This window comes from Zalophus californianus, chromosome 4 (assembly GCF_009762305.2).
Source record: "Zalophus californianus isolate mZalCal1 chromosome 4, mZalCal1.pri.v2, whole genome shotgun sequence".
Lineage (NCBI taxonomy): Eukaryota > Metazoa > Chordata > Mammalia > Carnivora > Otariidae > Zalophus > Zalophus californianus.
This window is the reverse complement of record NC_045598.1, coordinates 183,349,232-183,363,515: the sequence shown is the minus strand read 5'-3', so window position 1 is coordinate 183,363,515 and position 14,284 is coordinate 183,349,232. Positions and strand designations below refer to the sequence as shown.

The 14,284-nt window shown below is 54.6% G+C and overlaps 1 protein-coding gene across 3 annotated transcripts in view; it reads left to right on the top strand.

Moving 5' to 3' along the window:
* The window catches only part of ZFAT (zinc finger and AT-hook domain containing), a 196,828-nt gene extending 182,811 nt beyond the window's left edge, over positions 1 to 14,017 (top strand). For all 3 annotated transcript variants that reach the window (XM_027611408.2, XM_027611429.2, XM_027611440.2), the window contains one exon: positions 13,083 to 14,017. In XM_027611408.2, the coding sequence (XP_027467209.1) occupies positions 13,083 to 13,322 (240 nt within the window). In that variant the 3' untranslated portion in view covers positions 13,323 to 14,017. The remainder of the gene's footprint in view (positions 1 to 13,082) is intronic.
* The last annotated feature ends 267 nt before the right edge of the window (positions 14,018 to 14,284 follow it).

The window sequence follows — 14,284 nt, the reverse complement described above, 5'->3', positions numbered from 1 at the left end:
AGAGTAAGTTGTGTTATTCCTCATTGTGTGTTGGGAACGCCGCATCTATGCTGTGCTTACGCATTCTGTAGGGGAATTACGATCATGAGGGATTCCGATGTCTTTGGAAGGCCGGTGCGAGGGAGTCCTGGGTTGTTTGTAGGTGGTCACGTCCATTGCATGGTTGCAGGGGCCAAGAGCATATGTGTCCACTCTGCTTCCTACCCCTCAGATGGTCTAACACCAGACTCTGTTAGACACTTGATCGATGCCTCCAATCCAGACATCTTTTATCTTTTATTCCCAGTCCTTTTGAGCTTTATTGAAATATGAAGTGACACTGACTACTTTCTTTGTGTTTTTTTCCCCTCATCACCTCCCTTACTATAAGAACCAGTTGTCAACAGCACGTTTTGGTTAGTGAGGTTTGTCTCTTGCCTAAAGAACTTGGCGGTACGATTTACTTCATCCTGGGGGCCTGCCAATTTTATTTACATCAAGCTCCTAATTATGCACCCAGGTAGCCTCTTCTAATACTTCTGTAGTTCACATTCCTTACGGAACATTGTTCTGCTGCTGCCGAATGGCGACCTTCGCTGTGTAGATCCAGGGACAAACAATTCCACTCAGGGTCTTGGCAGTGGGTTACTCTCCCTTGTCACTTAATGCCAACTCTTGTCCTTTGTAAGCCTTCCTTAGTGTTCCATTAGCCATTTGAATCTTTCCTCACTCTTTGTTTGAAATAAAACTTTCAGAGACCTCAGTTTCTGCTCTGATTTATGGTGGATGATAGGAAAAATTGCAATCTCATCCCCATCTCTTATTACTTGCTGAGCTCCTTTATCCCCTGATAGTGATGGAAAATTCCACTTCTTTGTGAAATTTTAAAGTAAAAATAAGTGCCATGATCTACCTCTGGCCATGTGGGAAATTGTCTGAAAAAATAGTGGATAAAGACTTCCCAGTTTCCTTCCGGCCCTCTTGTTCATATAGAGCGTCTCTAGCTAGCCTGGAGAGGTCAGTCTGTTGAACTTTTCTTCTCTATTGTCTTCCTTTCCCTAAGCCCTGATTTTCCTACCACTGGGCCCCAGGAAGCTACAGCTTGGTTGGTGCTATTTGCAGAATCCCACTTCGTTTGAGTTTCAGTGCTGGTGAGTTGATTGCCGTTTGCTCGGTGCCCAGTTCCTGATCCACAGCCTGGGCCGGGCCGGTGGGCTTTACGTGACTCCTGCTCTCTCTGCCGCTTGCTCTGGCCAGCTGAGATCACTCACTCCGCCTCAGGTTTGCGGCAAAGGCAGGGCTGGAGAGCCCTGATACGGGGGCAGCCGGGGCTGGGGGCCCCACCTGAAGGAGATGTGGTCCTGGCCTTCCTAGAGCGCGTTCCAGGGCGGTGTTGCCGCCAGCTGGGTCCGCTTTTCATTCCCACTGGAACAGTGGCCTCCATCCTGCTCGGTGGAGTTCCCCAAAATAAGCACTTGGGACCTCAAAGCCCTCTCTCCCCAGCTCTGTCAGCCTCCCCATCCTGTGAGTGCACACTCTGCACTCCAGTGCTCAGGCCGAAACCTGGGGGTCCGCGTTACCCCCACAAGTGATTATCAGCACGTCCTCCCCTTGCTGCGGCATCTTCCCCCCACAACACGCCTCACATGTCCCCATGTCCCAAGGCTGCCACCTCCATCTAAGCAGCTGCTGCTCCACGCGTGGGCCCCGGACCTCTGGGTGTTGGCTTCAGGGAGCTTGTTAGAAACACAGAGGGTCTGGCTCCACCCCAGACCTCGCAAGTCAGACCGCATGTTGCCCCTGTCCCTGGTCCGCCTTGATTCGGGTGCGTGGCAGAATCTGAGAAGCTCTCCCCACGCTGGTTTACAGACCTTCTCTTCACTGGTCTCCTTCCCTCCACTCCTGCTGCCCTAAGTTCCAGTTTCCACATAGCACACAGAGGGAGCTGTTCAGAGTGTCAGCCAGATTCCAGCATCCCTCACTTACAAACCTCCAGTAATTTTGGAAGTCTCCGGTAAACTGGGACTAGGCCTTCGCCGTGGCCTCCCCATAGCGGCCTGGCCCTCCTCCCTCCCTCCACCCCCTTGCTTATTATTATGCACCTGCCCACCGGCTGTCTGCTAATCTTCTCTTCCCACCTTCATACCCTCTACCCAGAACGCTCATCAGCAGCCTCTGCCAGGCTCACTTCCTACTGTTCAGTGTCAGCTGCAAAGCCACACCCTCAGCCCTTTCTGACCTCTCAAGTCCACATCAGGTATTCTCCGGAACCTGTGGCTAGGATGAGCCATACTCCTCTGATTGTGTCGTTAGATGGTGCAACTGACCGTGAGCTAGGATGAGTAGCCAGGTGGGCCTTAGCTAGTCCCTTGAGCCCTTGAAAGCAGAACTTCCTCACTTGATGGCCGACTTCCGTGAGATTAGAAGCAGAAAGATTTGTGTCTTTGTGTCTTAAGCCACTCCCTGTGTGGTCATTGGTTAGGCAGTGATAGGAAATGAGCACCGTCACTGAATGCAGATGAGAAGTGAAGGGCAGTTCGTATCAGGCAGGCGAGCAACACCGCACGGTACGGGACTCTGGTCGGAGTACAATCCCACTCTACCCGAGCACCGCCATTTGATGGCAGAAGGCAAAGGCGTGAGTACAGGCACAGAGGATGTGGTCTGTGACAGAGTCCCCAAGAACAGTAATGAGTGGGGCACCCCCCCCCCCCCACCTCCCAGTTTCTCCACTGCTGGAGGACAGGAGAGCTCTGGCCCCTGCCCAGGTGTGGCCCAGTGTACTACCTACTCTGGTCGGAGTGGAGGCCTGGAGGCATGTTTGGAGGCTTCCTGAGTGCTCAGAATCGTGAACGGGGGATCTGATGTCGGACATCTGAGCCGGATGGGCTCGGGTGCCTTCCACACGCCTTATGCTGAGCAGCGTCGTGGGCTGCAGCTGCTGTAGGTGCCCTGACACGGGAGGTGCAGGCCTCTGAGACTGAGGCCTCCCTGGAGGGGCAGCACACAGGTGTCTCCTGACACGCGCACTTCATGAGCCCCCAGCCGTGTCCCGTAGGTGGGGAACGAGCCCATGGCAAAGCTGGGAAGGTAACACGTGGCTAAAAGGGAGCCAGCCTGCGTGGGTGTGAACGCCCATCTGTCACTTAATGGTCTGTGATCTGGGACAAAGCACTTCTCCGCTTTGAACTTCTGTTTTCTTATCTGTAAAATGGGAAAATACTAGAACCTACTCCATGGGGCTAATGTACAGATTACATGTGATTATGTGCATGAAGTCTTACGAAGTGTTCAGTAAACCTTAGCTCCCATCCTAGGAGTGACGTAGCTCCTTATCCCCTTTCTGTGCGTGTAGAATTCAGCCATAGTTGTTTCTGCTTCTGGAAGTTTCTGTCCGGTGAACAAGTACTAACATAGCTCTTTAGGCCTTGTGCTTGGTATTGGGAGTCCCAGGGTTTCATAGGAGTGTTCGTTACTTGGTCCAGGCAGGTAAACAGATCGTTGCCTCTTGTAGATTAACATGGTTGTGGCTGGGAACAGTCTGACCCCTTTTCCGCCCCTGCTGCTGAGACCTTCTGAGTCATTCCACCAGAGGGGGCCCTGGTGGGGGGAGGGCGGGGCTGGTGTGGAATGGTTGAGGACATCCAACAGCCCCTTGCCCCAGTAAAGGGGAGCTGGGGAGGGCTCTGAGCCAGAAGGGGCACAGACATGAGAGCAGGCAGAGGGAGGACAACGCTGCGGGGAGAGTAGAGGCCGGCGCACCTTCATACTCAGAGAGACAAGCACAAAGGTCGAAGAAAGGGGCGTGTGGATATCAAAGCTGCCTCAGTGCTCAGAGGATGACGGATGCACAGGTCCTGTTTCCACCCTTGGATCCCCTCTGCTACTAATGAACGTACCCAGATGAGTCTGACGAGGGACTGGAACGGTTTATGATGTGTTGTGGTAAACATTCCTTAAGCAGAACGTGGAAACGCTGTCTTCCTCGGTGGGGGCTGTGGCTCTGTGGAGTGCCCGGGAGGGGCACAGCGGGCTGCCGCCGCCCCACTTTCCTTGTCTACTTGGGCTTGTGGAGGCTCAGGTCACTATGTAAGAGGCCAGCGAAACTGCTAGAGGCCACAGATTGTGGAATCGGGGGAGTCCGTCTGCTGAGGCAAGAAACCAAGTGCTTTCCAGCACAGAGAGGGGTCCTGGGGATGGCAGAGCAAGGCGGGGGTTTGTCATGTCACCACATCCTTATCGAGCCTGTCAGGTCTGCATTGAGAAAGGCCAGGGCCTGCAAGGATGGTTGCTTGGGGTGAGGGTGAGAAAAATCAGGGAGGGTGGAGGGCTTCTGTTCTGAGCGACGTGCTGAGGGAAGTGCTCTCAAAGTGCAGCAGAGGGATTTCGGTGAGAAGAATGACCCTGAGAGTTGCCATCTGTGGATGGGTGAGGCTTGTAAGGAGAAGCGTGTCCCCCTGTGTGAGGGGCCTGACAGGGATGCACAGCACCCCCGTCAGTGCCTGGCACTAAATAAAAGTTCAATATATGTGTGCTTAAAGGTCAAGGAAGTGAAGCATATTTAGACAGTAAACTTGTCTAAATATCAAAAGATATTCGTAGGCAATAAGAAGCTACTGCCTTCCCCCTTCCCTGTCATGGGGAATGTGCTCTGGTTCTGTTTGAGTTCAGCTTTACAGTATCTCCTGAATAATTCAGCTCAGGTGTGTGTTGAGTGCTGGCTGTAAGCCGGGTGCTGTGTGGGCATGGTCTGGAAGGGGACACAGAGGGACCCTGGGGTGGTGGGGTCAGGGCATCAGATACCCACCGCCGGAGGGGATGGCCCCTTCTGGCATTGTGAGCACCACACGTGACCACCTGCCCTGCCTCAGGCACCAGCCCCGTCATCCCTCGCTTTTCCCATGTGCTTAGAGAGACCATGTTGTCCACCCCATTTACCACTTTCCAAGAGAAGGATTCTTTTTGTCTCAGTTGATTGTTGAGACCACACCAAACTGTGCTTAGACCTTTGAGAAATTCAAGAAAGATTGGATGTCTAGCCATTTTTGCCGCCCTGACATCTGTCTCTAACCCTGTCTGGGGGGGTCAGTTGGATTGACTAACACACAGACCTTGCCCTCGTCCTGTGATAGACACAGGGCCAGTAGGGGCATCTTTCCAATGTTTCCAGGCGCCCGTCACAGGGAACGGAGTGGGCCCTTCCCTCCCCTGCAGGCGGGCCCTCGCGACCTGTGGACAAGGGCTGTCTGTGCAGGAGGGCTCCCTGTGCCCTGGGGCCTCAGAATGGGGCTGCCGCGGGTGGGCCCCCAGACCCTGCAGTGCCTCTGGGAGCCAGGACGCACTTGGGGATGCAGCGACTGCCTGCCGCGAGCTGTCTTTACAACCTGGGCTTTGGACTGTTTCTAGGATCAGTGTTTTCAGAAAAGAAAGAGCATCTACTGTCTACTTATAACCAAAAGAAAAATAGGGCGGAGGGGAGGCATTATGCTGTCTCCCCAGGAAGGATGAATCACGGCCTTCCTCCCTTGCTGTGCATTTTGTCCTTTTTGAAAGGTTTTAAAATCTTCATTGATGCATGGAATGGTTTCTCCCTGCCAGTGAGTATCTTTTGATGTTGCCACAAGTTTCTTGCTCGTAATACCCTTCTTTTAGTCCTGTATCTACATACATATTTCTAGAGTTGGAAATTTACGGTGCTTTCTTACACACCACATCCATTTATATCTCTACTTCCTTCTATGAATTCGGGACAGTATTTACCATCGTCCCTTTGTTTCTGACACAGACAACACCACACCTAACCTAGGGTGGACGTCCTCGCCTGCTAACCCTGTGAGGTGGGTCTGCCGGTCCCACTTCTGGGAAGGCTAGAGGAAGCTCTTGCTGGTTACAATTTCAGCAGTGAGTGAAACCTCAATTACTGGGAAAAATGAGGCTTCTTCCTCGGAGTTTAAACATGCACAGAGGAATGTTTCACATAAAAGAATCGACTGCGGTGTTCTGTATCATTCTCGTCGTTTGGTTGTATTTGGATTTTCCTGTGCAGCCCTCTCTTCTTAGCACGCCACAGAGTCCGAGAATCCCTGCAGTGGAAGGGACCTGAGAAGGTGTCCGCAGTTGGCCTCCCAGTGTTCAGGAGCCCGCCCCGCCTGGTGTCCAGGTTGAGCGCCCCATCTGCCGCCTCCACCGGGCCACAGACCCGCGGGTGCAGCAGGACCCGCACAAGGCAAGGGCCCTCGCCTGGCTCTGAACTGAAACATCCCCTTGAGTGCCATGCAACGTGGCCTAGCGCATAGAGGCTGCAGCGACGGCCTTGGTGATGTCGTGCACTTGGAGACACAGGCTTCAGGGGCCTCACCCATGTCCCTGCTGTGACTCTTTCCCGGGACTGGCACCATCTCAGTTTTGCTGTATTTGGTGGTTTTTGAGCAAGGGTGGCACATTTCTTAGACTTTATACTCATTTTCTCAGTGATTCATCCAAGAAACAGGGATTCACTGTTTCCTGTCTGTCAGGTGTGGTCAGGCTTCATGTGATGGGGGTCAGCTCAGGGTGCCTGGGGGCTCCCCAGATGATAGGGCACACACCTGATTCTCCAGGGAAAGGTGGTGGGGTGAGTCTTCAGGCAAGTGAAGCAGCAAGGGCAGAAGTTCAAGGGCAGGAGAGGACACATGTGTGCTCAGGAACCAAAGATGGGCATGGGCAGGGCGGGTGGGGTGGGGGAATGGGGAGAGGCAGGGGTCAGGGCAGGAAGGGCCTTGTCTCTCCACCCTGGGGATCTGGGCTTCATACTGAGGGTCACAAGAAGCCACCAAATGGTAGACAGAGGTAGTTAGAAAGACTGTAGGCCTTGGACGGTCTTACCTGGCTTCACATTCCAGAATCATCTGTTACTAGCTGTGGGGTCTCCTGTACTGAGGGAAACACTTCACCGAAAGATAGGGCTGCAGTCGTCCCTGCCCTGCCTTCTTCATAGCACTGCATGAGAATTAAATGAGGTAAGGGCTCTGGAAAGACTCCGGAAACTGTGAAGGGCCCGCCTGTTAAGGTCATTCTGAGAAGTGACAGATACACAAGAAAGGAAGTAGTGTCATAAGATGCAGACTGAGGAAGTGTAATGGGAAGTGTCAGGAAGGACAGAGAAGGAGCATGACACAAGTTTAGGGACCTATATATGGCCATTCCACACCCAAACCCACACTCGTAGACACATGCACACACAACCCTGCCCATATACACGTGCACACAGGCACATGCACAGATATATGCACACCCACACACATCTGTTCACACTCATGTACGTATACAGACACACACCTGGCCACGGATGCACGCACACATATATGCACAAGTGTATATGTACACACCCCTCGCACACATGCACACACATGCCCACACTCACATCACACACACCCTGCCTGTGTACAAATGCAGACACACACGTGGCAGACCCCCAGTTTGCCTCCTTGTGGGAGCTCAGCTATTGTTTTAGAGTCTTCGTGTCTCCCACACCTGGCCTCTTGCAGTCCCGCCCATCATGGACTCTCGTTAAACTGAGGTGCTGGAGCTTGTGAGGAGCTCCTGTGGACCGGAGCCCCTCTGGCACGAGCTTGTGACCGACTCGGGCACCAGGCGGTTATCTGCGCTGTTTGAAAGACTTGGGTGGGAGGCGTGGCGCCCTCGAGTGGTTCATTGTAACCCAGGGGCCGCATGGGAATGTGGTGTGTGAAGTACCCCGCCAGCAACAGCCTCCCCTCTTGGCTCACCGCCACCTCTGTGGGATTCAGCCGTGAGACACAGCTCTGTCTTCCCGTAATTGGTCTTTTGTTTGTCATGTTGTGATGCCCTTGAATGTCTCTGGGCTGTTTCGATGTCCCCGGGAGGGGGTAGTTGGTGCGGTGTATAGCAGAGGGGACGGGTGGTGGGGCTTGAGCCCACTCGTGGAAGGTTGTGCGCAGAAGTGAAGTGTTGTCCCGGGGTTGGCTTTCCCGGGCGCCATCTTGTTTGGCAAAACAGCCCCCTCCGTGTACTTCTGGCCAGCGTTGGGGTTCCTGAGGACAGGGTGTTGGGGCAGGAAGCTGTCCTTCCTGTCTCTGCCCTCGAGGCCCTTCTTGTGAGCGTGTGTCTGAGGCATGTGGACACTCAGGCAGAGGAACCCGTCGGTGTGTTCTTTTTAAAGAGGGAGTCAAGCCATGGAAACAGGTGGTGCCCACGGGGTTGAATGCAGGAGGCCAGGCCGAGAACCAAGAAGAAGGGGGTGGTCCTGGCATTGCAGGCTCCTTCCTGGCAGAGTCCCATGCTGTCAGTCTGCCCATTGAAGGCGCAGCCCTCTCTTCTTAGCACGCCACGGAGTCCGAGAATCCCTGCAGTGGAAGGGACCTGAGAAGGTGTCCGCAGTTGGCCTCCCAGTGTTCAGGAGCCCGCCCCGCCCGGTGTCCAGGATGAGCGCCCCGTCTGCCGCCTCCACCGGGCCACAGACCCGCGGGTGCAGCAGGACCTGCACAAGGCCAGGGCCCTCGCCTGGCTCTGAACTGAAACATCCCCTGGAGTGCCATGCGACCCAGTCGCCGTTAGCGTTTGCCTCGGCAGGCAGCCACTCCTCAGCAGAAATGGAGCCCAGCAGAGTGCCTGGGTCTGACAGCCATCTGGTCTAGATTCTAGAAGAGTGCTTGAGGTGGGCAGAGCTGCAGAACTCAGAGCCTGATTCAGTGAATAATTTGTACAGTCCTCTGGGTTAAGGTTTTCTATTAAGCTATCTCTGCTGCTAATAATTTAGCTGGAAGATATGTAAGATACAGCATTTGGGGAAAGTGGAGTACCCGTCTCAGGGGATAATGACATTGTGAAGCCATATTATTTCTACTGTGGGGAACAATTTTAAGCCTGAGCTACTAGTTGAAGCCACCGGAGAGGCCACTTTGAATGGAGGAAATGGCTGAGAGCTCCACAGGGGCTGTAAAAGTGACTGGACTGTGTGAGGTAATGATTAACCCAGTTGACCTGCAGCGTGTGATCCCCCCCGTCGCCGTCCTACCACCCCAGCCGAGGAAGGTCTGTGGGTGAGGGGTCCCCCAGACCACGCTTTCCTGCTCTTTGACCCTGGATGAGTCACTGGCCCACCGAAGGTTTCATTCAGAAATGCCCAGCCTGAGACGCCCTGCAGGTTTGGCCAGCACGAGTTCAGTAAACGGCAAGGGGCTGGGGGGACGCTGGGCTCCCCGGGATGGGGAAGGTCCACGGTTTGCAGGAATGTGGAATGTGGAGTGTGTGAGGGTGGGGAGGGGCTCCCTCTGCAGAGCCTCACAAACCCCTTCTGTAGAGCATGCCCACTCCCTACCCCCATCAGCCCTCCTTCTGCAACATTCTCTTCCCCGTATCAGCTGGAGGGGTGGCAGGGTCAGTCACTCATGAAAGCTCACGGAAACGTAAATGCTGCTCCACAGCAGGTGACGGCCAGGCTTTGGGGACGCTGGCCATTGTTCTGTTTTGGGGGCTAAGTAAGGTGACTGAGCAGCGGCACGCAGCCCTTGTTACGCTTGTGCCCACCGAGAAAGATACTCCTTGCAGGACTTCTGCAAAAGGTGCACTTAGCTTTGTCTCCATTACTCTCTCTGCTGAATTAAGCCCTGAGGTTTACTGTGCTCTCATAATTAGCAGTGGATGGATTGAATGGTGATTCTGTTGCACAAAACCCTGGAGCTGAAAATTGGGGGAAAAAAGGAAAGAGAATTATTTTTGAATAGATTTTGTACTTAGAAAAGGTGATACGGACAAATAAACAAATATTTAAAGGGGTAGTGAGAGAAGTGTAACACTCAGTGAGTTTTAACCTCTCACGTTAGGCAAGTTTCCATTGGCGGGGTGCCACGGACCCAGTGACTTTGGGTTTCGACAGGCCCTTCTTTGAAAACCGTCCATGTTTTCCTTTGTAAAATGAAGTCTCAGCCCCTCAGCTGGTGACCAGGGCTCTTCAGACCTGACCATGAACTTCACCCGCCGCTCCTGGCTAGCACTCCCTCCCTCCTTTGAGTTTGGCACATTGGACAGATGCCCCCGGGGGGGGGCCCCCAGGAGCAGATGGCCCTGTGGCCTGCAGCTCGGTGCCTCCGGCTCAGCCCGGAGCAGAGTGTCGACGCAGAGAGGGGTCCGGAGCAGAGGTCGAGGACGGGGAGCCTCGAATCTGCGAGAGGGCTCAGAACAGAGCCCAGGGGAGGGTTGTGGAAGTCGGGAGAGGGTGTCTCAGGAAAGCTGAGGCTGGCTCAGCAGTGGGAGATGGCGTAGGGCCTTCTGGAAGGGGGAAGACAGAACTCTGCCCACATGCCTGCTCTTTGCTCACTGTCTGCCCTCTGCCTGCAAAGCTTTTTCCCGCCACGTGCAGATACCACCACCCTCCTCAAAGCCGCCCCTGGGCTCTGATGCAACAGAGGAAGCACACAGTTTACCCTTACTTCAAGTCCAGCGGCCTCGTCTTGGTTTCTGCCTGTCTTGGTTTCTGCCTGTCTTCCTCCCCACATTTGTGGGCCAGAGCCCTCTGGGTCACCTTGGACCCCCTCCTCCCCGCCGCCAGTGTCCGAGAACTCAGCTGTCCTGGAAACAGGAGGCTGCAGTCCCCGGTCACCAAAGGCAGGGTGCCCTCCTCCGTGGCCCTGCCCTCGGCCCTTGTCAGTACGGGGCTCTCGGTATTCGCGTTGTTCCGAGGGACGGGAATTTCAGCCCGTGGGAATTGCTGTCGTGACTACTTCCTTAGCTCAGCCTTGGCTCTGACCGCAGTGACCGCCGATCAGCGCGCATGCCCAGGGGCATGTGTGTCTATTTACTTCAAGTGCAGCAGGCTAGCTTTGCACGTGGGAGGTCCTGGGGCCTCAGCACAGATCACCCCGGCCCGCACCTTTTCCTTCGTCCAGAATTTCCTGACAAGAAGAGAAACGCATTCGTTGTCTGTGTCCCTCCCCCCCACCCCCGGCCTTCTGGCAGGCACCCTCTTTCAGTGTGAAATAAATCGGTATTTACTTCCAAAGTTTTGGTTCACAGTACATTTTCCCATTTAAATGAAATGGAAACAAACACTAAAAGAAGAAAAAAAAAAAAAGAGGTCCTGATTCATTCTGGAGAAACAAATCAGGCTAAATGTGTTAATACTTTCCACTTAGGATAGCTCTCTGGCTTCTGGTGAATTCTTTCAGTCCAAATTAGAAGTGCCTTCCAATCCATAGCTTTGCGTGGTGTCCACCCCAGAGGTGCCTTTCCATTTTTCTCTCTCAATTAAATACAATCCCCCTGTTGACACAGCCCACCCTGGTAGTCACAGGGCCAGAGGGGGGCCCCTGCGAGCCAGTTGGGCCCCCCATGCCCCTGGGGAGCGTGAAGTCATGGCTGTTAGGGACAACAGATGGGCGGGGAGGAGGAGGCCTTCCCGTGCCAGACACCAGCTGGGAGGAGAGGAATCAGAGTGTCAGGGGTTGTGGGCGGGAGCTCACGGAGGCTACCTGAGCATACCGGCCTTTGCTGGCTGTCCTGGGCCTTGCTCCTTCTGTCCCCTCTGCCTGGAGCCCACTCCACTTCTCCTCCGGAGGCCTTCCCTGGCTCGCCAGCCCTGGATGGGAACACTGCCGCTCTGCTCCTGTGTCTGCCCCACTGGACGGGGCTTTTCCAGCGGGCCACTGCCCCAGCACCTGCTCCAGCACCCGGTACCCAGCAGATCGTCACTCCGCAAATCTGAGTGCTTGCATGTGCGTCCGGCCTGGCTCTGGGAAGGAGCGGTGCCAGGTCACGCTGGCCCCTGCTGCCTGGAGCTTAGTCTGCCGGGACCTTTTATGATGACACAGGCTGGGCCGCGTGGCTGGATTGACAAGTAACGGACGTGCCGCAACTTCCAGCTGGCGGGCATTAAGATAGTCTTGTTAAATGAATGCTACAGGCACGGAAAAGGCAGTGCTGTCATGAGGCACTCACTTTGCATAGAGAATCTCCTTTACCTTCCCAGCCATCCTCCGGAGTGCACATTCGTGCCTGTTTTACAAATGGGAAAACTGAGGGTTGCGGGGTAGGTGTCTGGCCTCCCAGCAGACAGTGGTGAACTGTGGTTCGAGCCCTGCTCTGTGCAGGACAAAGCACATGTCCCTCGGCTCCTCTCTCACATCGCTGCACGCACCTAAGAACTCTCTCATTCCCTCCCCAAACCATCCCAGACCCCCTCCCTGGGCTTGTACTCTTAACCCTTACGTTACTTTTGCAGCTCCTGGCTCTCAACTCTTTCAGAGTCTTCCCCATGTTCTTTACCCATTATTTTTCTAACGAAGATCAAAGACGGTAGTTATTTAAAACAGGCCAGAGCCCACAGGGTCAGGGGTGCAGGGCAGCAGCACCAGCTGAAATTGGCTTTGTCTGGAATCTGCCTGCTTGGAGCTGCAGAGAAAAGCCTGCCTGTAGAAGTCAGGTCCCCTCTACGGACAGATGCCCCTCCCCCGACCGTCCCGCCCAGCCGCACGGCAGGGGCAGATCCCCCCAACAGGCCACCTCTCACCATGGCTAAGTCCTTGGTGTCGATCGACGGCAGCTGGGGGAAATCATTCTTTCAGGGACATCTACTCTTTCCCAAAGTGAGACTGATCTTCAGACAGGGAGTTGAGCTCCCACAGTGTGTGGAAAGACAGAAAACCCAGGATAAACCTAGCCCCTTTCTCACCGCCAAATGGACCAGCTGTGAATTTCCAGGAGCCACCCACCTAACCTTCCACGTGGTTGCAGTAAATCACTCCTGTGCTACCTTCCGACCCTCACACCCTTGGCAACCCTGGCAACCCTGGCAACCCCCACACCTCTCCGGGAGGCAGCTTGGCGTCAAGAGAAGAGTTTGGACTTTGGGTTTCGACTTGGGCTTTGCCACTTGCCACCCCTGGGGCCTGTGGCCATGTTGCTTTGCAGCTCTGAGCTTCACTCTCTCCATCTGTAAACCAGGGATGAGAGCAAACCTAGAGCATTTGTGTGCCTAGGGACAAGCTCCTGGAACGTACTACATGCTCCCTATGCAGTAGTTGTGATTCTGTTGTTACAGCCGGACTGAGAAGCAGGACCTGTGTGACCTTTCTCTTGCCCCCACACAGGTAACGGACGAGGAGCCCAGCTCCAACCACACAGTCATGATCCAGGAGACCCTCCAGCAGGCCTCCGTAGAGCTGGCCGAGCAGCACCACCTGGTGGTGTCCTCTGACGACGTGGAGGGCATCGAGACGGTGACTGTCTACACTCAGGGCGGGGAGGCTTCGGAGTTCATCGTCTACGTGCAGGAGGCCATGCAGCCCATGGAGGAGCAGGCCATGGGGCCACAGGCCCAGGAGCTCTAGAGGACACGCAACGTCAGGTGGGCGCCACGGGGCAGGCCCGCCAGGCTCTCTGCAGAATGGCGCTCTCCGTGGCTCTCTCCTCTGCCATTCCTGCCCAGGCAGCCACATGGGGCTCCTAGTCCTACCTTGGGTGGGCAAGGCGATTGGCATCACCAGCAACACAGGACCCCACCTCCAGCACAAACGCATATACCCCCCTTACTCTGTATCCTCTGCTTCCAGAAAGATTTTGCATCCACCTTCCACATGGCCCATACCGCATCGCCCCTTTGCTTCAAGATTCATACAGGGACCCAGTCCCCATCAGCATCTGCCCCAAATCACTCCCCCAACTCCTTGACCCCGTCCACGTGCTGAACCTTCCTCTGGGACCGCTCTGCAGCCTGATGAAAGGGAGCCAGCCAGCACAGAGAAAGTGACCTTATGGTTTTGAATCACCTCTTGGGGGGTGGACGGGAGGGGGTCCTGGCTTTATCTACAAGATTCTACTCCCCACTCCTCCCCCCCGAATCAAGGGCACTTGTTACCGGGTGCGGTAACCACAATTGATGACCCTCCCACTCCCATGACAGGTGGGGTCTTAGCTTATGTCTTAGAATTCGTTTGCTTTTTAAAAAAAAAAAAAATGCACTTTTTACTATTCACCTCCCATTCTGTGAGATGTGGTGGGTAGAATAAAAACATTCTCTGCCTGAGTACTCTGGTTCCTCCGTTAGCTTGGATGGTTTACTCTTCCCCTTTCTGAATCAACATCTTGGGTTTGGCCCCCCCCAGAGCCTCCCCATCCGAGATCCAAAGCCTTAACATGTAGATGATGATGCCCCTCCTCCCCCTAAAGCATTTTAGGATTTGCTTTGTGGCCTGTGGTTGGAGGTGAATGGTCTTACCTTTTATTTCCTGGGGCCTGACACTTGATTTGTTGCAGCTGAGACATGTGTGCCCCTGCTTTCTACCTTGCCCTT